This window comes from Acanthochromis polyacanthus, chromosome 3, assembly GCF_021347895.1.
Source record: "Acanthochromis polyacanthus isolate Apoly-LR-REF ecotype Palm Island chromosome 3, KAUST_Apoly_ChrSc, whole genome shotgun sequence".
NCBI lineage: Eukaryota > Metazoa > Chordata > Actinopteri > Pomacentridae > Acanthochromis > Acanthochromis polyacanthus.
Genome location: NC_067115.1, coordinates 38,932,965 through 38,956,476, shown reverse-complemented (window position 1 = coordinate 38,956,476; position 23,512 = coordinate 38,932,965). Strand labels below are relative to the sequence as shown.

Sequence of the window (23,512 nt, the reverse complement as noted above, 5' to 3'; positions counted from 1 at the left end):
AGTGCAGCAGCGCTCCCTGGTGAGGCTCCGGAGGGACAGCATCCCACTTCTATTTACAGCCGCAGATTTCCAGTTCTTTTCTTCTGCAGCCAGAACCCAATTACTACAATCCCATGTCTAGAGACAAGTTTCTTTTGTGTTTTCTATGAAAAAATATTCTTCACAAAGAGAAGAAAAATCCATAAATTTTTATGAATTTGTTATGAAATGTGTTGTATTTAAAAGGAGATGGATTTTATGCATTTATTTACTGAATTATAACTAAATTTCTGGATACATACTGTATAAACCAATGCACCAGTTACAGAAATATTGAACATGATAATAAAGGACCTTTTCTCTTCTCCCCTTGTGTAAAAACATAGTTTTGACTGATGGGGCATGTGGAAAATATACTGTACAATGAACCATTCCAGAGTTACAAAGACTTCAATGTGGATGACAGTTTGCAAACTACCTTCCTGCTCAGTGTGATCTATAACGAAGACAAAACCTTTAGACTTGAATCAGTGAGCCCCAACCAAAGTTAAAGTTAAACTCTATGCAAACGCATTTAGTGAAGGGGTCTGAACTGAAGCCGTTTGTGAAAAAGAAAAATCCACCTGAGACAAGGATTTAAAGAAACAGGTGGCTCAGAGTGGACAGAATATCTCGCAACAATTCAGGGATCAAACCAGGATGTTTTGAGTTGTCAGTCGATACCGCGAGCAGCGGAGCTTCTACAGCTGATGGCTGCTGCTTGGGACACACGGCTCAATTCTGATCACAGATGTATTAAAAATGACTCCCGAGACACACACATTTTGCACACACTGTTGCTCAAGTGAAATCCGGCTGGTACAACCGTGTCCGACCAGTAGCGCAAACGCAGAAATGCCCGGCAGCAGCTGACCAAGCAGGTTTCGTGTTGCGGTGACGGACTGACTTGGTTCCGTGCCAGTGGAAACGCAAACTGGTTTTTAGAATGAACCAACTCAGCTCTGAACTACCACTAGCTCCTGGAGCCAGCGGGTGGAAACACGTTATATGCGTGCGATCGATTCTTTATTTTTTAATAATCTCAAACATTGGGAAAAAAAAAAAAAAATTTCAAAATCATCTGGCGGGCCAGATATTATTCCTGACAGGCCAGTTTTGGCCCGCGGGCCGCCAATTGCCAACCACTGATCTAGAGCGACCCACTCTGAACAGAGGGGGAGGCCTCTGACACCATCTCTCAGCAACATACAAAGCTGCCTTAGGGCCCTGTCACGCTCTAGCGTATAGAGCCAGCGTCTGAGGAACGTATCGAATATTTCGAAAAATTGTTTATACGCACAACTTTTCAGCGTATGAGGTCGATTTTTGGTTAATGGCCGTTAGAGTAACATGAGTCTAGCGTACCGTCAGTGTAAGAGTAGCGTACGCATAGCGTATGTCAGCGTATGTGATGTGATGTGTATTTGAGATGGACGTATACCGACATATGAGTAACGTATATCAGCGTACCTCCGACGTATGAGGAACGTCAGCCTAATGTATGAGGAGCGTACACAGCTGGTGATGTGGACCAACCCTGTCCAGCAGTTCATCATACATTTCTGGAGGCATGCATAGGAAGTTCCTGAAGGCTCTCTGATCTTCATTTCTCAATTCAACCATAAACTGGTCATAAAGGCCAAATTGACGCCGCCTTCCAATCCAAGGTTTCACTCAGATTGCACGTCTCATTCTACGCCTTCTTCTTCTGTGTCAAGCATACTCAACTGCTAACTGTAACAAATCTTGGTGATGTTGCAGCACAGCAACCTCTATCTCTGAACTGCTGGTACAAACTGATACAGATTTGGAAATGTGAGACTTTATATACCCCCCATATGCTGGAAATACACATGGGATAAGTTGGCTGTACACTCAGAACACGTTAGGCATAAGTTGAGTATGTTAGACTGTCGTTAGAACTACCATCATAACGTTAGCCATTCGTTAAGACACACGTTCATTATACGCTCCTCTAACGCTAGGTTTCCTGACCCACTCAATTTCAACGTATGAGAAGCGTACTCAACGTATGAGTAACGTACCTTCAGCGTACCTCTAGCGTGTTCAGCGTATGAGGAACGTATGAGGAGCGTAAAATTCATACGTCGGCATACGCTGAAAATTTTTGTGCATGTTCAAAAAAATTTTTGGCCGTCAGCGTACATCAACGTACCCTAGCGTACTAGAAACGTATTCCAGCATACCCCTAGCGTGTTTCAGCGTATTCCCAAAAAGTCCATACGTTCCTCATACGCTGGCTCTATACACTAGTGTGTGTCAGGGCCTTTAAGAACTCTCCCCATAAGATTTAACTACTCTTCACACCTTTCCTCAGGTGAGTCGAATGACTCACATGATGAGTCATAGGTAGGAGGCTACTCAGTGGGCTGTTAAGTCAACGACTCATCAGGCCCCACTCTATCAGCATATTAATACCTCATTGGGATTCATCACCTGTTGTTGAAAGATTTCTTTTAGTAGATACCATCAGCCTTAGCCCCACCTTCACCTTTAGTGGTTAAATACCTGGGACTCCCCAAACTAGTTTTAGAACTGAAGACGCTCGGATGAGAGGCGAAATATCTCCAAGATCACAAGAATAAATCCAGTTGCCTTAACTAAAGCCTTCACCTGGTCATGTTGCCTTCCCACATTTTTCTGTAAATAATATTCTAGATTTGAAATTAATTGAAAATGAAGGCATATGTCTGAGTCAAAAGTTTAAAAAAGGTTCGCTGTGGTTGGAAAACAGTGTAAATCCCCATCTGGATGGCTCCTTCATTTATGTAACTTTTGTTGAGCAGCTTTAAAGAATCAACTCTGAAAAGACAATTTGTAGGTTTATTTAATTCATCAGCACCTTCTCCGTCAAATCAAAAGTGATGACTAAGAGTCATGAAACTACTGTACACAAAATCAATTTCCCATTTGCTGTCCAGCATTGCAGTTGCTAACATGTTTAAGCTCTCAAGTGAACACCACTCATCCTGTTTTTGGAAAGCAACTTCTCCTCTGAACGTAGGTTATTTTTGTTCATGTGTAACTCCAGACCAACCTAGCAGACAGCTAATGAGCATCTCTGCCAAATATGGCTGACTGGAAGAAAGCAACACATTTGTGTGTTTACACAGCAAACGGCGAGGCCAGAGATTTCTGGAAGTCGAGCTTCTTCTCAGGCCAAAGCAAAACGGGATACAACGGAGATGGGTTTTGCTTAAACTATGTTCTGACTGACCCACATTTCATCTGATTTAAATTAGGAGAAATTAGATTTAATACAGAACAACATGGCCTCTGTCACCATATGAGGTAAAGCAACTTTAGACTGATGCTGGAGTGTAAAACAAGACCTGAGTTTTCCATCACTCCATAAAGCATCAGTTTAGTCGATACGTCATACTGTGAACTCCACCAAGATGAGTACAATCGTAACACAGAAAGCACGGCTACATGTCTGCCTGTTACTGTAACTTAAACTGCGATATTGAGGCCAAAGAGAACAAAGTATGAAGATCTGACATGGGAAAGTAAAGGTACGGAGCAGTAGTGTAGGTGCAAGAAAAAAAAAGGTACATTCTCCATAAAAGTCCCCCAATCAAAGACTATACAAACATATTGTACATTATAACAAGTTAGATTACAGGTCAGATTTTTCTTTTGTACAAGTCCATACGTACATCTTCCTTTTAGTTCTTAGGTTCTGTACATCCTGGTTACAAAAAAATACATGCCATTTTGAAGCATCTATGAACATAGAAACAAAAAAGTATAATTTAAGGTAATTGAATTATACCTTATACCTACAGTAGAGCCTAACTGTATTATGTAACTAGTTACTTTGTAATATGAAGCAGACATACTGGCTTTGTCTGACAGAAACAAACACTCAAACTGATCCAGACTCAAACTAAAATGCAGACAATGTGATGACTGAGCTCCTCGTTCCAGACTAGAACTGGACCAAGGGAACGTTGACCGGTCAAATCATACCACAAAACTGAAATACACAGAAGAACAGATATTCATCTGCACGTGAAAGAAGGAATCAATGGCGTCTCATTTTTACTTTGCGCCCTGAAGTCTCACGGTGTTTGTCGTAGTCTTGACCACGCCTCCAGTAGTTCTCAGACCTGATGCTGTGACGCCGATGACGGGAGAGCGAAGGGTGTCTGTTCTCTTCTTTATCCATCTCCAGAACCCTCGGCCTGGTGGAGACAAACATGACAATCAGCTCAGCACTCTTGGAGGTCTTACTGCATCTACTCAGTACAAGGTAACTCAGTCCTGCCCAAATACTATTAATTACAACCATGTAAAACCAGAAGATGAAGCAGGACCCCTTCACTCAGAGATGTCACACTCAATTTAATTCAGAGACCACATACAGGACCAGTAAAATCAGAGTAAAATAACCTTTCTATGATGAAAAGAACTTGCCAAGGTCTAGAGATTATTTTAAATTCAGTTTTTTAAAATAATGTACAGTTTGAAATTGATGTCCTTTCACCAATACTATGCCTCAGTTTGTCATTTACATATTACAACTTAAGGAAGACAGTGAATCTACAAAGGCAGAAAACATTTAGTCACAGGTATCTGAAACTGAACAATATAGCGTTTTACTTCATGATCAGAACAACTTGTCAAGATACAGAGATTATTTTAAATTTACGGTTTTCCATATTTACAATTTGGAATTTCTTTTCTTTGCGTATCACTGATCCATTCAAATGAAATTATTCACAAGAAAGGCACAGCAACCTGGTGGCGGCTTCACCTAGCAAATTAAAAGGATATTAGATTTAAAAAAAAACTGCTTAAGATATAACTTACTGCATCGAAGCGAAGGAACTACTCTTACACTCCTCGACTGCAATTTTCACACTTTGCAAAGTTGTCCAACAGGTCCAATTGGACCTTCTGGCGGGCTGTATGTTTGACACCCCTGCCTTACTGCTGGGCAGACATGGGGAGCTGTCCTACATCATCTTAGGGCTGTCCCAAATAGTGGTTTCTGGCCTCCGGATATTCAGGCCCTATTAAAGACAAATATCCGAATATTTGTTCTGCCTCGTAACGTCCGAGTTGGGGTGGCAGAGACGGCCCGAATATTCGGATCTGTTTGTCTGGTCTTCCGGACCGGAGTACTTGCATCCATTCGTCTGGTCTCCCGGACGCAAATTTTGCACACTGCCTTCGTTTTGTCTTCAGTTAAACTGAAGAATTCCCAAACAGCGGAGGTCTTTGGCATCTTGTCTTGTGTTTATGCAACAAAGTGAAGCATGACGTCAGAGTCGGCAGCCACCTGGCGATTCGGCGGGATGAGCCGAAGTGGGCCAAAGGCGAAGGGAGGAGACGAGCTCCGAATATTCCTATTTTCGTCTGGGGGGAGGAGGGGGTGATCACATAGGAGGGCGACTATTCGGATACCAAAATTAATATCCGGATACCGCCGTAGCGAACGAATATTCGGATATTTGGGTCCAGCCCTACATCATCTTTGGTCTCACATGGCCTGACTTTAACCCTTTAAGCTTCAGTCAATTCCAGCCGTTTTCAGTACAAAAAAATCGCTAATATTCTATTTTTAAATAAAAAAAATTACGAAAAATACAGGGAATATTGGACGCACATCGCGAGGTGCATTTCCTTGAAAACGACCGATTTGTGGATTTTATACCGACTTCAGGACATGTTTTGGACAAAATAGTTTACTGGCTTCTGTTGTCTGGATGTAAAAGGTTGGATTATAGCCGTTTTTTTGTGAAATCTTTTTTCTGTGTGTAATAATGAACCCGGAAATGTGAGTCGCGCTGTGTGCGTTGAAGCCGTGTATAGAGAACGGATGGATGAATATTTGTTTTTGTCGGACACCCGCTGTGGTAATCACATCTGAAAGTGGTTTATACCGGCGGATTCATGAGAATCTAAGCTTTCCATCGGCGTATAGTGTTTGTATAATCGTGTTTGCAGCCGTCGGACATTCTTGAAATTCCTATGCAAATTAGTAAGTGTACTGCCGGCGGTACACCTACGACGCACTGAAGCGTAAAGGGTTAATGGAAAACATCTCTCCATGCTGGAATGAGTCAGGTTTCCAGAGCAATGACAAGAATACCAACTTGAGGTTCAATTATGATGTACTGCTCATTTACAATCCCCAAATTCTTGACTTTTTCTGCGAACTACACTTCGACTACAGAGGCAGCTCACTTATTCCAATTTTTTGTGTTGGATACAACAAACATAGCAATTATGAAGCACTTGATTTAGGTTTGATTTATCATTATCAACTCCATGAAAAGGAAAAATTCAAAATACAAATTTTTTTTTTAAATCAATGCCATGTAAAACGGTTGTATTATACATGTAGGTCATTGCAATGTATATTAAAAAAGTTTTAACATGCATTATTTCTGAAAACGAGAGAATTATCGTCATTGAACCATGATCTGTAAGAGGTAAAGAACCCTATTGCACTATTGACTGAAATGGTTTTGTACAGGAGTTGAAACTTGGACTTTTTGGTTTCTGCCATTTTTGTATAATTAAACATACACTGGGAAGATCATGGCTATTCCTGAAAAACAAACCGAACAGGAGGGTTAAATTAATTGTGAACCATTTTGACAATCGATTTAAGTAATTTTTTCAGAAGAAATTCTCTGATTCTAGCCTCTTGAATTTGGATATTTTGCTGGTTTCTTTACTCCACTATAACAGTAAACTGGATATCTTTGGACTGTGGAGAAAACACGACATTTGAGGACGTCAACCAGTGTTGCCAACTTAGCGACTTTCTCACTAAATCTAGCGACTTTCCAAAGCGTCCTAGCGACTTTTTTTGTCAAAAGCGACTAGCGACAAATCTAGCGACTTTTTCTGCCGTTTTGGAGACTCTGATAAGAAAACTCGGATCATTCTGCAGTTACTGTCCTCAACAAGCAGCAGGTCCTGCTGTGAGCTCCTCCCTGTCCCAAAGCACAGGCTGTCAGTCCAGTAACCCCGCAGCAGTCCCAGTGTCTGATTAGGGGAGACCGACATCACTCCGCGGCCAGACGACAGATGAATCGCGCATGCGCAAAGTCACTACAGATCCCATCCAGACTTATGGAGCGGAATATAAATGAGAATGTTTCTTCACTGTCATACTAAAATAAACCACAGCATTTAGCCTCTAGTTCAAAAACATATTTTGGGTGTTTTATACTCACTTTTTGGTCTCTTCCACAACGTTATTCCTCTCTCCTACAACGTTGATTACAATTACATGCAAACTGGAAAATATGCAAATTAGGAAATGATGTCATTTAGCAACTTCTAGCGACTTTTAGAACCGCCAATAGTGACTTTCGTTACTGAGGAGTTGGCAACACTGACGTCAACTTGGGATTAAGGAACACTGATTGACATTTTTCACTACTTTATGACATTTTATTGCCTAAGAAAAAAGTTGACAAATTAATTGACGATGAAAACAAGCATTAGTTGCAGCTCTGGTTTGGAAGGATCAAGACCCGTAGAGTGTCTGTACGTGTGATTTTATACCTGTGAGCGGCGTCAGGGTCTGCTTTGCGATGAGAGCGTTTGGCCTTCAGAGGAGCAGGTCTCTCTGCAGAAGAAGCACTTAAAGGGCTGTCAGAGTCCAGTCGAGGAGCGTCAGGTCTGGTCCTGGCAAAAAGAGGAGAGCACGGTGACATTCCATACTGGATCATTACTTTTTAAATGCTAGCATGCCTGGGCCTGGGATCTTTCTTTGTGGAGTTTGCATGTTCTCACCAGGTTCTCCAGTTTCTTCCCACAGTCCAAAGATTTGCTGAGGTTAACTGAAGGGGTTAGAAGAAGAGTGGTCTAACCCACAAATATCCGAACTGAGATTTATATAATTTCTGGATTTTTAATGGTCTAAACAACCCAAATATAGCGTTAGTGGCATTTTGAATGTTTGACCATTCTTGAAAACACAACGGATTGCAGGCAGAAACGCACCGCATGTGGTATGCTGGTCCAGTTGCGGTGCGTTTCCAGCTGTGATCCGGTGTGCTTACCCAAAGCTCATTTGCACTTCTACTTTATGCAAATTCAATGTGGCGTGCAGAGATCCCACGCATCGTGATGTCCTCAAACAACAACTAGCGATCGTTGACCTAAAAGAACAGCCACTGCACAGGTTATTTCTCTTCTCGAATGCTTTCAGAAATACTTTGCGCTGAAGTGTTTTTGAAATTAAAGAGAAAATTTATAAATAAATAAATAAAAGGGAAAGTCTGCAGTCGAGCCACTTCGTTTATCCAACTCGTCTGCCAGACCGTCAAGCTGAAAGCGCTGTCATGTGACCACGTAGTGGCCCACTGTTGCTCGAGTGCTGCCATGTGTCAATGTTGTGGCCCGCTAGTAGGGCTGCAACTAATGACGCGTCGACTATCGTCTCAGCGCAATACGTCATCAAAAGCAGAAGCGAGCGCGCAATGCAACAGAAATCCACGTCCGACCAGAGCGTGGAACACGGACGGACATGTATGCTCGATGCAACGCCAATGTCCGCATTTAGATACAGCTGTATAGTAAACACTGACATTCGTGTTTACGATAGATCGTGGATGTCTGCGCTGCATCGTGCATACATAATATATGCACGATTCAGCGTCGATGTCCGTCCGTGTTCCGTGCTCTGGTCGGACGGTGATTTCTGTTGCATTGCGCGCTCACTTTCGCTTTTGATGACGTATCGTGCTCAGACGATTCGTCGATGCGTCGTTAGTTGCAGCCCTACCCGCTAGTGACCACCCACCATCTGTGCGATTTTCAGATGCGACGTGTTTACATGCAAGAAAATTGCATCTAGTGTCCACTAGGGTGACATTCCATTACTGGATCATTACTTTTTAAATGCTAGCATGCCTGGGCCTGGGATCTTTCTGTGTGGAGTTTGCATGGCTTCAGACATATTTTCTACCTATGTTTGTATTTTTAAGACATTTTTCTATTTATGAATATATTTTTGAAACATTTGTCTATTTATATTTTTCAGATATATTTTTTATACTTTTGTTTATATATTTTTATACTTTTGTTTATATTTTAAACACATTTTCTGCTTTGGTTTCTACTTTGAAGACATTTTTGTAATTATATTTACATTTTTTGGTCATATTTTTCAACCTATGCTTATATTTTAAAGACATCTTTCTACTTATGTTTATATTTTTAAGATACATTTTTCTACTTATGTTTACATTTTTAAGACATATTTTCTACCTATTTTAATATTTAGACACATTTTTGTACTCATATTTTTCAGACATATTTTTCTACCGTTTATAATTTTGAAGACAGATTTTTCTACTCATGTTTATATATTTAAGACATTTTTCTACTTTTGTTTACATTTTAGGTGATATTTTTCTATTTATGCTTACATTTTTAAGACATATTTTTCTACTTGCATATCTAAAATATATTTTTCTACTTTTGAAAATATTTTTAAAGGTATTTTTCTACCTTTGTTTATATTTTGAAGACATACTTTTTTGTTTTTGTTCAAATTTTTCTCCTCATGTTTGCATTTTTAAGACATATTTTTCCTCCTTTTGTTTATATTTCTCTATGGGATAGATTCCAGCCCCTAAGCCTGTATGAACCTATAATGGATAATGGAAGGATGATTTCAATGTAAATGGAAAGATGTGGTTCAGTCAGTGGGGTGCCCAATAAGCAGAAATTAAATTAAATGAAATCAGACACTACAGAGAATTATGGGTGTATAGATGATGGATGGATGCTCGTATGCTCACTCACTTTCTGAGGATGATCACTGCACGCCGCTCCTTGATGTCTTGGGGTCTGATGCAGTGGGTAATGTCATCAGCAGCATAGCCACTGAGGGAGAAGGAAAAGGAGCTTTTAGTAGAGGCCTGAGCAGCTCAGTCAACACCATGACAGCAGCTTTGTTCACCTGAGTACTGTGACACTCCCCCTCCTCACGGGCAGGACGAACACTGGTTCAGACACCCGGATCGGTTTGAACTGGAAGCGGCAGCCGAAGCAGAGCGCACTGTCACTGAAGAAGGACACTGAGACGATGGGCCGAGCGAAGATGTGCAGAGGATCCACGTGTGACACGATGCACCCACCGGGCTGGTAGTCATTAATGACTGCGCTGTTGACGAACCCCTCCGGGATCACCCCGTTGGACACCAGCCGCTCGATCACGAGCTCATGCACCCAGCTCGGGATCTCGTCCACCTCTCCTTTGCGGTAGAGCCGCTCTTGGCCTGGTCCACGCTTCTCCAGCTGGGCTCCGTACGTGTAGCCCTCACCGAAGAAGTACTTGTTACGGAGGGGCGCTCTGTCCACGGTGTGCTCCCTGTAAAGTCCAGCCTCTCCTTTGGCCACCACCTCGTCGATCTTCTCCTCGATGAGGGCGCACTCCTCCGGGCTGAAGATGTTCTTCTGTAGGATGCTGCTCCTCACCCGGCGGGCCTCCTGTTCCCGGAGCTCCGCGCTGTCGTCGCTGTGCTCGTACTCATCGTCGTCGGACTCCCGGTACTTTCTCTTTCGGCCCTTCCCACCGCCGTTATTCGTCCCGTCCACGTATTTATTTTTGTAGTCGTCCCTGTGCGGCGTCATGGATTTGAGCTTCTCCCTCAGGTCCGAGTATCCGCCGGCTGCCATGTCGGTCGGTGTGCTGCTACGTGGGCTGCTAGCTAACGGACAGTACGGATCAGCGCAGCATTTCAACGTAACACAGTCCGGTTAACCTGAATAGACAAGACGTGGGACGGTTCGATATCACTTACTCACGGGACCGGAGACTCTCACAGCGGCGTCCAGTGCACAGAACTAGCCAACATTAGCTAAGTCCCTCCGCCGCCCCCTCTGTTCATTGAGGCGGTAGCCTGGTGGTACACTGGGCGGTGTGCAGGTGACACTACCGGACACTCACAACCAAACAGAGCCGTAATAACCACAGGGTCGGTACCGGACCGGACCACACCGCACCGGAGAGGCAAACAATGTTAGCCGAGCTGCTAACTGGTTAGCTCAGCTAGCCTGGCTCGGTCTGTCCGCTGCTGCCCGGAAATACCGACAAACCACGCAGCAACATTTCACATGTCACCGCTAAATTCAAATCCTTGGCGCTCCGGAGACGTCTCCACTCAGGTTTTTACCTCCAGTAGTCCAAGAAACACATTGTTAGGAGGCCACGAAGACCGGGAGAGTCTAATTTTACGCCACCGACAACGTCTCCAAGAGAAAGGCTGAAAATAAACTCGTGTAACCTGCCAAGGATCTGCGCATGCTCATTTGTGATTCTTCAGTTTGGGGAGGGACTAAAACCACTCCGGAGCCCTGAGGACGCATTTCAGTCCACTGCTGCTAAATCTGGCACACTAACCTCCTGCTTACCTCCAGGAGCTTCACACTGCTCATTTAGGGAACTATGTCGGTTTTAACTGTTGGGTGTTTATACTTATCTAATAAACTCAATCATAAAAAGTACTTTATTGACATGTTCTGTAATGAAAGACACTCTGCACAACTAGTGGCGGAAAGCAATGAAGTATTTATACTCAAATACTGTGCACGTGTGTTTGAGTAAAACTAAACTTTTAACTAAACTCCAGTAGATAATTGTGCTTTTTACTCCACTGCACATATTTGCCACCAGCTGAATGGATGAAGTGATGAAGGATTTAACAAAACCTAAGACCAACTGTGAAATACATGGTTCTTCCAAAAACGACTAACCAGAGTATAAAAATAAAAAAAACAGTAAATCATACCAACACTGTAACCAACCCAATATTTGGCTTGACACACACACGTACATACATTCATACATTCTCTCTCTGACACACACACACACACACACACACACACACACACACACACACACACACACACGCACGCACGCACGCACGCACACAGTCCCACACACACAAACACACTCTGTGTTTTCCTATCCTTGTGGGGATCTACCATTGACTCCCATTCATATCTAACCCCTAACCCTTACCCTAACCCAGACCAAAACAATGCCTAACCCTAAAGAAATGTTTTTGCACTTTTACTTTTTTCAGTAACAACAACATGGCCAAGAAAACATGGGGTCCCTCATGGGGACCCAAATGAGGTCCCCACAAATGACATTTCTTTTGGTTTTCCTATGGTTGTGGGGACATTAGGTCCCCACAACAATAGCCACAACCTGCATTTTTACACTGCATATATGAAAAAAACGGCCTAAATGAAATCCTGATTTGGAAAAAAAATCTGATTAATGTTTTTCTCTATTTTTGTTTGTGTATTGATTAATAGATAGTGGATTCATCAAAACAATAAAAAAATGTATTTTCCCCACTGTTATCTATCAAAATGTTTAATTTGACTAGTTTATATTGATAATCTACAGTATTATATATTCATCATTTTATTGAAACGGCGCAGAAGAGCTCACAATTTTCTATTTTAAAAACTCATCATTTATTTCGATAAAATACGCTTGACCAAGTACACACTAACATGGGTTGAATACAACTGTTTACACATCAGGTTTTACAGTTTACCGCAGTAATAAAAAAAAAAAAAAGTACATATAGGCTATAAAACTTTGCAATGACAAGGCACAGACCTGTAAAGCTTCCTCACTGTTCATTAGCAACCTCTGTACAGAATAAACACGCTGAAACCTGTTAAAAATGTAGCAGTGAGGGTAAATATCAAGGTGTCAAACTGAAAAAAGAAACAATCAGTTAGTGTGTGTTCGATTCATACAACAAACAGCTTCAGGTAAAGAGAGGTATGCTATTTCTAGAGGTTTCATCTACATGTGTGAATGTACATGAGTTTGTGCATGGGGCATGAGTGTGTTACAGCATGGTGATTTCACTGGGTGGCAGAGCGAGCCTTTTCTCCCGCACAGACATCATGTTTTCCACCTGCATGGCGATGACTCGACACAGCTCCAGGCCCTGTGGACGCAGTGATACCATCATGCAAAGATGACTACATGTTCACCCCTGATGTTTGTCCTTGTCTGTGTTTACCTGCTCCAGCTGTAGCTGAATGACCCGATGTGTGTTCGTGTCCCCCAAGGTGAGGTCCACATATGGGTAGCTGGCTCCAGCGGTGGGCCTCTGCGTACGGCTGGACTGCACCTCCACTAGAGGGACCACCACCATCAGCTCCTGCAGCGAACACAACACACAACTGTAGCTCTGGGCTCATGTTCCAGTCACAAAGAGCCGAGTCATACTGCGACAGAATGTGTGTGTGCGCTTTCTTACATGTGTGTTTTTGTGCAGGAAGTGGAGACCATGTTGACTGACAGCAAGGATACAGGGAGCATAGAAGGTTGTGGAGCTGCTGCTGTGAATGTAGAAAAATGAGGAGCCAAACATGGGGAAGGCACTGACCAGCCCTGTGAGCACAAACACAGAAATAAAATCTTATTTTGTATTTTACACAGTAATTTATATAGCAAGCACTCCTTTTCTGTTACATTGTTAATTTTTTCTGTCTGTCTGTCTGTCCGTCCGTCCGTCATCATCCATCCATGCATCCATCCATGCATCCATCTGTCCTACCCAGGAATTGTGCTCTGGCCTGGTGTGGGTTCAGTGTCTGTATTTGCTGCATGTGCTGCGTCACCATGGTGACCCACTGCCGCGGCGGCTGCTTTTTGAAGAGAGGTGTGGCAACATACTCGGACAAGTCATGTCTGAAAGAGAGAGGAAGAGCAGTACAGTCAGATAAATGCAGGTCGACATACACTTCTGGAAATGATTTTACACAACCCAGTGAGCTGTTCTGCTTCTGGCTGTGTGTGTGGGAGGAAAGAGACTCTGATAACAGTGGCAATAAATTGTGTAAGAGTTTTTAACAGCTGAGAAAGTTCTAAAAAAAGTCATGTCCTTTAGACACAACAAGTGCAGTTCGGACTTGTATTTACCAAACTGCTCTATTTAAGGAAAGTCAAAATCCTCACTTTATACTCAGAGGACTTGCAAATAAAATCTATTTTTGTATTTAGAAAGTTATTACAAAATCACACAGTTTATTGGAGGCAGAAACCAGAAAGAACTGTCTGATTTTTTCAACATAGTGATGGTTCTTGAATTACTCATCAATGTGACCTTAAAAGTTCCATAAAAAATCACATTATTCTGCATGTCTTGCTTAAAATTTCACCCAAAATATATAATTTAGAGTGACTAACCAGATACTGTAGAAAGAAGAAACAATCTGTGCTCCTTGACGCAACCTTGAAACTATTGTTGACTTGGCTGTGATGACTTACAGGTTGTGTTACTGCAGGGCAAACAGGAGTCAAGAAAGTTGACAAACTAAAAATGTAAGCAGTAATATATCTAGAATATGTGGAGCCAACCATTTTTTCTGGTATTGCGAACAATTAAGGGCACTTTGTAAAAATGCATTTCTTTCTTTTATGACTTAAAGCATTCTGCACAGAAAACAAGTTTGAGTCTAGCCATGTCTCTTCTGTTTCCGTAGAGGTCCAGGACTTTATATTGTAGTGAAAAAATGAATCCACACTCAATACAAATGTGACAGGACTAAATAATAATCAGAAACTGCTTGGGGTGTTACGAAACGGGCGGTGTGAACCCAAGCAGCAGGCAAAACAGGCAGGTGGGTGAATTAATAAAGAATTTAATTACAAACACAAAATCACTCTACAGAGGAGTCTCAGGGAATTAACAGAACGGGGAAACTAAAACTGAAACTAAGAGGGCAGCTCTCAGCCGTGGTGGGGGCTAAACTAACTAAATGGGAGAGAGATGACTCACAGAATGTCTGGTGTTAGGGAGATGGGTCAGAGGCAGAGTTGAGGGAGCCAGTGGAGGGAGCGTGGTGAGGTAATCCACATGAGCAGACGAGGGATCCCGGGGTGAGAGGCAGATATTCCACATGAGCAGAGACAGTCCGGGGAGCAACGTGCATGGAACGGAGTGCGGCCTGCAATGGCCCAGCGTCAGAGCTGAGGCAGAGCCAGGCTCTTATCAGCCACTGATTGCTGATCACGAGCAGCTGGGCTCGTCCACAGCTGCTCGTAATCAGCGGAGCCAGAGCACCGGAGAGGGAGAGGGCGTGACAGTACCCCCCCCCCGAGGTGCGCGTTCTGGCGCACACTGGGCCGGTCGGGGTGCCGGCGGGGCATCCTGGGGACCGGCAGGGATCCGGTAAGAGGGACCGCTCCAGGGGGCGGCCCGAGGGGCAGGCGGGTGGGAGGGACAACTCCGGAGGATGGCCCTGGGGCTGGACAGGCCGGGGCTGGACAGGCTGGAACCGGACAGGCTGAAGGGACTGCTTCGGAGGATGGCCCGAGGGACGGGCGGGTGGGAGGGACAACTCTGGAGGGCGGCCCGGGGGCTGGACAGGCCATGGCTGGACAGGCTGGAACCGGACAGGCTGAATGGACCGCTCCGGAAGAAGGCCCGGAGGATGGACAGGCCGGGGCAGGATGGGCTGGAGCCGGGCAGGTTGAAGGGACTGCTCCGGAGGACGGCCCGGGGGCTGGACAGGCTGAGGCCGGACTGGGAACTGATCGCCGGGCCGATGGAGGTCTTCAGGAGGCCGGACTGGGAACCGGTAGCTGGACCAATGAGAATCCTCCGGGGGCTGGACTGGGAACGGACAGCTGACCCTCCGGGGGCCGGACTGGGAACCGGCAGATAATCTGACGGGGACCCTCTGGGGGCCGTACTGGGAATCAGCAGCTGGACCGACGACCATTCTCCGGGGGCCAGACTGGGAACCGGCAGCTGATCCAACGGTGAACCTCCGGAGGCTGGACTGGTAACCGGCGGCGGCGGGACCCCTCCGGGGGCCTGGCCGGTGGATGGACTGGTAACCGGCGGTGGCGGGACCCCTCTGGGGGCCGAACAGGATCTGGGACTGGAGGCCCCTCTGGGAGCAGAACAGGATCCGGGGCCAGGGGCCCCTCCAGGGGCAGAACAGGAACTGGGAACAGGGACCCCTCCAGGGGTGAAACTGACTCCGGGAAAGGAGATCCCTCCAGGAGCAGAGCTGGAGCCAGGACAGGGGACCCCTCCGGGGCAGAGCTGGAGCCAGGACTGGGGACCTCTCCGGGGGCAGAGCTGGAGCTGGGGACCCCTCCGGGGTTGAAACTGGATCTGGGACAGGGGACCCCTCCGGGGGTGAAGCTGGAACCGGGACAGGGGACCCCTCGGGGGGCTGAACTGGGGACAGGACTGGACTTGGAACTGGGGACCCTTCAGGGGGCAGAGCTGGATCTGGGACTGGGGACTCCTTGGGGAACGGAATTGGGGACTGGACTGGGGACTCTTCAGGGGGCAGGACTGGGGACTGAGCTGGATATGAGACAGGGAACCCCTTGGGGGACAGGAAGGACAGGACTAGATTTGGGGCTGGGGACCCTTCCAGGGGTGAAACTGAAGACAGAGCTGGATGCGGGACCGAGGACCTCTCGGAGGGAAGGACTGAGGACAGGACTGGACTCGGGACTGGGGATTGAACGAAACAAAAAACTGAGGACTGAACTGGGGATCTTTCAGGGAGCTGGACTGGACAAGAGGCTAAGGAGACCACTGCAGGGGCGCCACTTGTTGTTGGGGTGGCGTTGGTCCTTTTTAGGGCTCGGGGGGAGACACTTCTCCTCCTCAAGGCTGCCAAGGAAGAGCTATGCCCCTTCAAGGCTGCCGGGGAGGTGCCATGCCTCTTCAAGGGTTCAGAGGAGGCGTAATGCCTCTTCAGGGCTCGGGGGAGGCGCAACGCCTCTTCAAGGACACAAGAAGGCATTTCGCCTCATCAGAGGCATTTCGTCTCCTTAAAGCTGCAGGAGACGTTGCGCCTCTTTAAGGACTCGAGGAAGGCATTATGCCTCAACAAGGGCTCGGGGGAGGCGTTTCACCTCCTCAATCCTGCCGAGGAGGCGTTATGCTCCTTTGAGGCTCCCGAGGAGGCTCTCCGCCTCCTCAAGGACTGGGGGGAGACATACTGCCCTTTCAAGGACTCGGAGGAGGCATACTGCCTCTTCAAGGACTCAGGGGAGGCATCTTGCCTCTTGAAGGACTCAGGGGAGGCATCTCGCCTCTTCAAGGACTCAGGGGAGGTGTCTTGCCTCATCAAGGACTTGGGGGAGGCCTTGGGCCTTCTCAAGGCTGCCGAGGAGGCTTCATACCTCTTCAGGGCTGCGGGAGAAGCTTTTAGCTTCTTTAAAGCTGCAGAAGGCCGTGGGGGGAGCCTTCGGCTCCTTCAAGGCCGCGGGGGGAGCTTTTAGCTCCTTCAAGGCCGCAGGGGGAACTTTTAGCTTCTTCAAGGCCGCGGGGGAGCTTTTAGCTCCTTAGATGCCGCAGGGGGAGCTTCTTGCTCCTCAGACACTGCAGGGGAAGCTTCTTGCTCCTTGAACACTGCAGGGAGAGCTTCTTGCTCCTTTAAAGCTGCAAGGGAGGCCTTAAGCTCCTTCAAAGCTGCAAAGAGAGCTTCTAGCTCTCTTAAAACTGCAGGGGAGGCTGGGAGCCTCATCGCTGCAGGGCCCACATGGACGAGAGACGGGGCGACGGGCCCCACAGGAACAGAAGACAGGGCGACAGCCCCCACAGGAACAGAAGACGGGGCAATGGGCCCCACAGGAACCGAAGACGGGGCAATGGGCCCCACAGGAACCAAAGACGGGGCACTGGGCCCCACAGGAACTGAAGACGGGCACTGGGCCCCACAGGAACTGAAGACGGGGTGATGACCCACATACAGACTGGTGACGGGGCAGCGGCCCCCACAAGGACAGAAGGGAGTGAGGCAGCGCGGGGCCTCTCCTCTGCCGGGAGTGAGGCGACACGGGGCCTCTCCTCTACCGGAGGGAGTGAGGCGGCATGGGACCTCTCCTCAGCTGGAGGGAGTGAGGCGGCATGGGGCCTCTCCTCAGCCGGAGGGAGTGAGGCGGCACGGGGCTTCTCCTCATCCGGGAGGGAGGCGGCACGGGACCTCTCCTCAGCCCTGCTCGGGAACTGAGATGGCGTTGACCCGCTCGGGAGCGGAGACAGCACAAGACCCCTCCAACACTGCAGGTGCGGTGGCACAAGGCCCCTCCAGCACTGCAGGTGAGGTGGCGCGGGGCAGGAACCAGGGATGAGGAATGGAGCAGCAGGCTGGGCAGGCTATTCGGCATGCACAGGAAACACAGGAGGTCGCCGGGAAGGTAGGGAACCAACTCTGGTTTCTCAAACACCATCCTGCGTCCCATAGACACCGCTGCATCCTTATAAGCCTGCCTAGCCGGCCTTTTCCATGCCTGCAACAGGGCATACAGGGTCATCAAAAAATCATAGGACTCGGGGGTTTAAAAAAAATTTTCCCAGGGGCCGATGGGGGACAAGGGCTGGTCCAGATAATCTGGGTAGCCTGCTGGGTTCTTGGGTGGCTGGGCCATTCTGTTACGAAACGGGCGATGTGAACCCAAGCAGCAGGCAAAACAGGCAGGTGGGTGAATTAATAAAGAATTTAATTACAAACACAAAATCACTCTACAGAGGAGTCTCAGGGAATTAACAGAACGGGGAAACTAAAACTGAAACTAAGAGGGCGGCTCTTGGCCATGGTGGGGCCTAAACTAACTAAATGGGAGAGAGGTGACTCACAGAATGTCCGGTGTTAGGGAGACGGGACAGAGGCAGAGTTGAGGGAGCCAGTGGAGGGAGCGTGGCTAGGTAATCCACATGAGCAGACGAAGGATCCCGGGGTGAGAGGCAGACAAGGTATTCCACATGAGCAGAGACAGTCCGGGGAGCAATGCGCATGGAACGGAGTGCGGCCTGCAATGGCCCAGCGTCAGAGCTGAGGCAGAGCCAGGCTTTTATCAGCCGCTGATTGCTGATCACGACAGCTGGGCTCGTCCACAGCTGCTCGTAATCAGCGAAGCCAGAGCACTGGAGAGGGAGAGGGCGTGACATGGGGGCCAAAGGGCTAAAGAGAAAAAGAGCATATTCTAAAAGTTTTCATGGGGCCAGAGTTTATTTTGTATGGCATAATTAATTTAAAAATGCTGAATAAGATGCAGAATCTTGACTTAGAATATTGGAAATAATTGCTAGAAATGTAATTACAAGAATGTAAAGTCCAAGTAGGACAAACATACAGACTATCTGAAGCTGTTTGGACTTAATGAAAAAATGTACCTAAAAGTTAAATGAAGAGTTCATTTGCAAAAACAGGTAACTCCATTTTCAGAAAACTCTTTTTTTTTTATTGTTTACTTGAGATAATAATAACACTAATAATTTTTTTTTCTCTATTTTGTCATGTAATTTTCTACTGGGTCAAATCCACTCAACTTCAGTTTGATTGATATTATCTCAAGTAAACAATAAAAAAAGTTTTCTGAAAATTGATCAAAACGGAGTTATCCGTTTTTGCAAATGAATTCATCAAATGTACCTAAAAGTTAAATGCGTGTATTTATGATTCAGATATGTCGCTGAGCAAACATACTGTTTCTCGATTCAACAGCAACAAAGCCCGCTGTGTATTAACTTCTGTGTCTTAACTGCACTTCTACAACCACATTATTCTACTTTTATTGTATTTCACTTCATAGCAGTGTAAAGTCATGAACCCAGCATGGATAAAATCTGCAAACTGTTCCCTTTTATGGACCATAATAAAGTTGAACTACTTCCTCACATGCTGGGGATGAAGATGATGTCTTTGGCTCGGTGCTGCAAAGCTGCCAGTTTGGAGATCTGGTGGAACTGCTGGTCGCTCACTTTTCCATGTGGAAGAACATTCAGCAGACCTTTACGGTAGTCTGGGAGTATCTAAGTATTCACACAGACAGAGTTAAATACACATAAACCTGCAAATGATGGATAAAGCCTACTTGCAGCATGTGAAACCTGTCATACCTGGTTATAATGCATGGCCACACAGAGCTCATTCTCAAACTTGAGTGGCTGAGTCCAGACAACTCGTCGGAACCAGAAGCTGTAGTTGGAGTCGACTAGCTCGGCCTCGGTGGCCACATCCAGGATGTACTCATGTTTGTTCAGTGGACGCACATTCTGACCTGAACGCACCCAGTGTTTGTCATCACACAGAGAAATGCATATTTAACACTCAGCGTCTGATCTGTGCTAAGCTAATGTGTTTGCCATTACTGCTATAAACGATATCAAATATTACCACAATATAAATGTGCAATAATTTGATGATTTGAAATGAATGATGATTGGTGCGAATGAAATGTTTTGTTTTTGTTTTCCTTTTTTATTCTCAATTGCACTCCAGGGCACTTTAGACATTTTGTTCTTTCTATTTCCTTTATATTTTATTCTCCATCCATCCATCCATTGTCTATACACCGCTTTATCCTCACTAGGGTCGCGAGGGGTGCTGGAGCCTATCTCAGCTGACTTGGGCGAAGGCAGGGGACACCCTGGACAGGTCGGCAGTCTGTCGCAGGGCTACATATACAGACAAACAATCACACTCACACCTACTGGCAATTTAAAGTTATCAATTAACCTCAGCATGTTTTTGGACTGTGGGAGGAAGCCGGAGTACCCGGAGAAAATCCACGCATGCACAGGGAGAACATGCAAACTCCATGCAGAAAGATCCCAGGCCCACCCCGGGATTCAAACCAGGGATCTTCTTGCTGCAAGGCAAAAGTGCAAACCACTACACCACTGTGCAGCCCTATTTTATTCTCATTTTTACTTTTTTTTTTTTTATCTCAGTCTAATGTATTTTTTTACGACACCTACAGAAGGATTGCACTAGGGCTGGGCGATATGGCCAAAAAATAAAATCTCGATTTTTTTTAGTCATCTTGGACGATCACGATTTTAATCGATTTTTGTTGTTTCTTTGTGGTCTGTTTGCTATGGCTAGTGCTAGCCATGCCGCACTCCCATAGCTGCGGGCACTCTTTCCATTCTTTAGGATGCCTCTGCCGGAGGTGCTGAAAGAGGTTAGTTGTGCTGCTACGCTTCGTTTTCACAGTACTTTTGCAAACCTTGCACATGACTGTAGTTTGCTCTGTGTCAGTCTTGTCAAAGCCAAACCACTTCCATATAATCGATGTAACATGAGGTCCTTTTCTCGCGACCAACTTCGTCTGCTGTTCTGTCCGCCATGACGGCCGTGTGAGTGTTTTGGCAGAAGGAGATGAGAGGCGGAAGCAAATACCAGTGCACAAGTCGTAAAAGGCAGAAGAAGAATCTGTATTGCTATATATTGAAGCTCGCCTCGATTTTACGATTTGGCAAATTTTCAAATCGTCAGGTTTTTAAAAGGTGAATTAATCAAATTAATTCGATTTATCGCCCAGCCCCAGATTGCACCTTCAGTTTTGTAGCCGCAAGGGGACACAAGCCAGTGTCTTATTGTGCCAGTCCCAAGCCCGGATAAATACAGATACAGGTTGTGTCAGGAAGGGCATCCGATGTAAAACTTTGGCCACATCAATCATGTGAATCAAATGTATGACTTCCAAACCGGATCGGTCGAGGCCCGGGTTAACAACGACCGCCATCGGTGCTGTCGACCTACAGGGTGCCGGTGGAAAATGGACGACTGTTGGTCGAAGAAGGAGGAAGGTGTGTTCGTAGGAAGAGAGAAAAGAGGAACACCAAGAGTCTAGGACTGAGAGTAGGGACTTTGAATGTTGGAACTATGACAGGAAAAGATAGTGAGCTGGTTGACATGATGCAGAGGAGGAAGGTGGACATACTGTGTGCCCAGGAGACCAGGTGGAAAGGTAGTAAAGCTAGAAGTTTAGGAGCAGGGTTCAAGTTGTTCTATCATGGTGTAGATAGGAAGAGAAATGGAGTAGGAGTTATCTTGAAGGAGGAGTTTGTTAGGAATGTCCTGGAGGTAAAAATAGTGTCAGATCGAGTGATGAGCCTGAAGCTGGAAATCGAAGGTGTGATGTTCAATGTAGGTATGCTCCACAGGTAGGATGTGAGCTGGAGGAGAAGAAGAAATTCTGGTTGGACCTTGATGAAGTGATGCAGAGCATCCCTAGAAGTGAGAGAGTTGTCATTGGTGCAGACTTCAATGGACATGTTGGTTCAGGAAACAGAGATGATGAGGAGGTCATGGGCATGTTTGGTATCCAGGAGAGGAACGCAGAAGGACAGATGGTGGTTGACTTTGCAAAAAGGATGGAAATGGCTGTAGTAAATACTTTCTTCCAGAAGAGGCAGGAACATAGGGTGACCTATAAGAGTGGAGGTAGGAGCACACAGGTAGACTACATCTTGTGTAGACGGTGTAATCTGAAGAAGATCAGTGACTGCAAACTAGTGGTAGGTGAGAGTGTAGCCAGACAGCATAGGATGGTGGTGTGTAGGATGACCCTGGTGGTGAAGAAGATGAAGAGGGCAAAGGCAGAGCAGAGGACCAAATGGTGGAAGCTGAAAAAGGAAGCGTGTTGTATGACTTTCAGGAAAGAGTTGAGGCAGGCTTTGGATGGTCAGGAGGTGCTTCGAGATGACTGGACAACTACAGCAAATGTGATCAGGGAGACAGGTCGGAGAGTACTTGGTGTATCATCTGGAAGGAAAGGAGATAAGGAGACTTGGTGGTGGAATGAGGAGGTGCAGGAGTGGATCCAGAGAAAGAGGTTAGCTAAGAAGAAGTGGGACACTGAGAGGACTGAAGAGAGTAGACAGGAGTACAGGGAGATGCAGCATAAGGTGAAAGTAGAGGTGGCAAAGGCCAAACAAGGGGCTTACGATGACTTGTATACTAGGTTGGACAGTAAGGAGGGAGAGACTGATCTGTACAGGTTGGCAAGGCAAAGAGACAGAGATGGGAAGGACATGCAGCAGGTTAGGGTGATAAAGGATAAGGATGGAAGTGTGTTGACAGGTGCCAATAGTGTGATGGGAAGATGGAAAGAGTACTTTGAAGAGTTGATGAACGAGGAAAATGAGAGAGAACAAAGAGTAGAAGAGGTGACTGTTGTGGTCCAGGAAGTAGCAAAGATTAGTAAGGATGAAGTGAGGAGGGCACTGAAGAGGATGAAGAGTGGAAAGACACTTGGTCCTGATGACATACCTGTGGAGGTATGGAAGTGTCTCAGAGAGGCAGCAGTAGAGTTTTTGACTGGGTTGTTCAACAGGATCTTAGATAGTGAGAAGATGCCCGAGGAATGGAGGAGAAGTGTGCTGGTGCCCATCTTTAAGAACAAGGGAGATGTGCAGAGTTGTGGCAACTACAGAGGAATAAAGCTGATGAGCGACACGATGAAGCTATGGGAAAGAGTAGTTGAAGCTAGACTAAGGGCAGAGGTGAACATCTGTGAGCAGCAGTATGGTTTCATGCCAAGAAAGAGTACAACAGATGCAATATTTGCTTTGAGGATGTTGATAGAGAAGTACAAGGAAGGTTAGAAGGAGCTGCATTGTGTCTTTGTAGATCTGGAGAAAGCTTAGGACAGGGTGCTCAGAGAGGAACTGTGGTTTTGTATGAGGAAGTCTGG

General features: G+C 46.0%; 2 protein-coding genes across 2 annotated transcripts in view; both read right to left on the bottom strand.

Annotated features, from left to right (window-relative positions):
• Positions 1-2,848: 2,848 nt before the first annotated feature.
• Positions 2,849-11,474, bottom strand: alkbh5 (alkB homolog 5, RNA demethylase). The gene is made up of 4 exons (XM_022220889.2): positions 9,977-11,474; positions 9,820-9,900; positions 7,570-7,692; positions 2,849-4,226 (listed from the first exon to the last, which is right to left on the bottom strand). Exons 1-4 carry the CDS (start codon positions 10,693-10,695, stop codon positions 4,067-4,069), a joined length of 1,083 nt encoding a protein of 360 aa, XP_022076581.1. The 5' UTR covers positions 10,696-11,474; the 3' UTR covers positions 2,849-4,066.
• Positions 11,475-12,483: 1,009 nt separating this feature from the next.
• The window catches only part of LOC110970391 (unconventional myosin-XV-like), a 191,809-nt gene continuing 180,780 nt past the window's right edge, over positions 12,484-23,512 (bottom strand). The window contains exons 53-58 of the mRNA XM_051945996.1: positions 19,929-20,089; positions 19,708-19,841; positions 13,611-13,744; positions 13,311-13,444; positions 13,071-13,211; positions 12,484-12,995 (exon numbers count right to left, since the gene is read on the bottom strand). Coding sequence (XP_051801956.1) covers positions 12,894-12,995; positions 13,071-13,211; positions 13,311-13,444; positions 13,611-13,744; positions 19,708-19,841; positions 19,929-20,089 — 806 coding nt within the window. The 3' untranslated portion in view covers positions 12,484-12,893. The remainder of the gene's footprint in view (positions 12,996-13,070; positions 13,212-13,310; positions 13,445-13,610; positions 13,745-19,707; positions 19,842-19,928; positions 20,090-23,512) is intronic.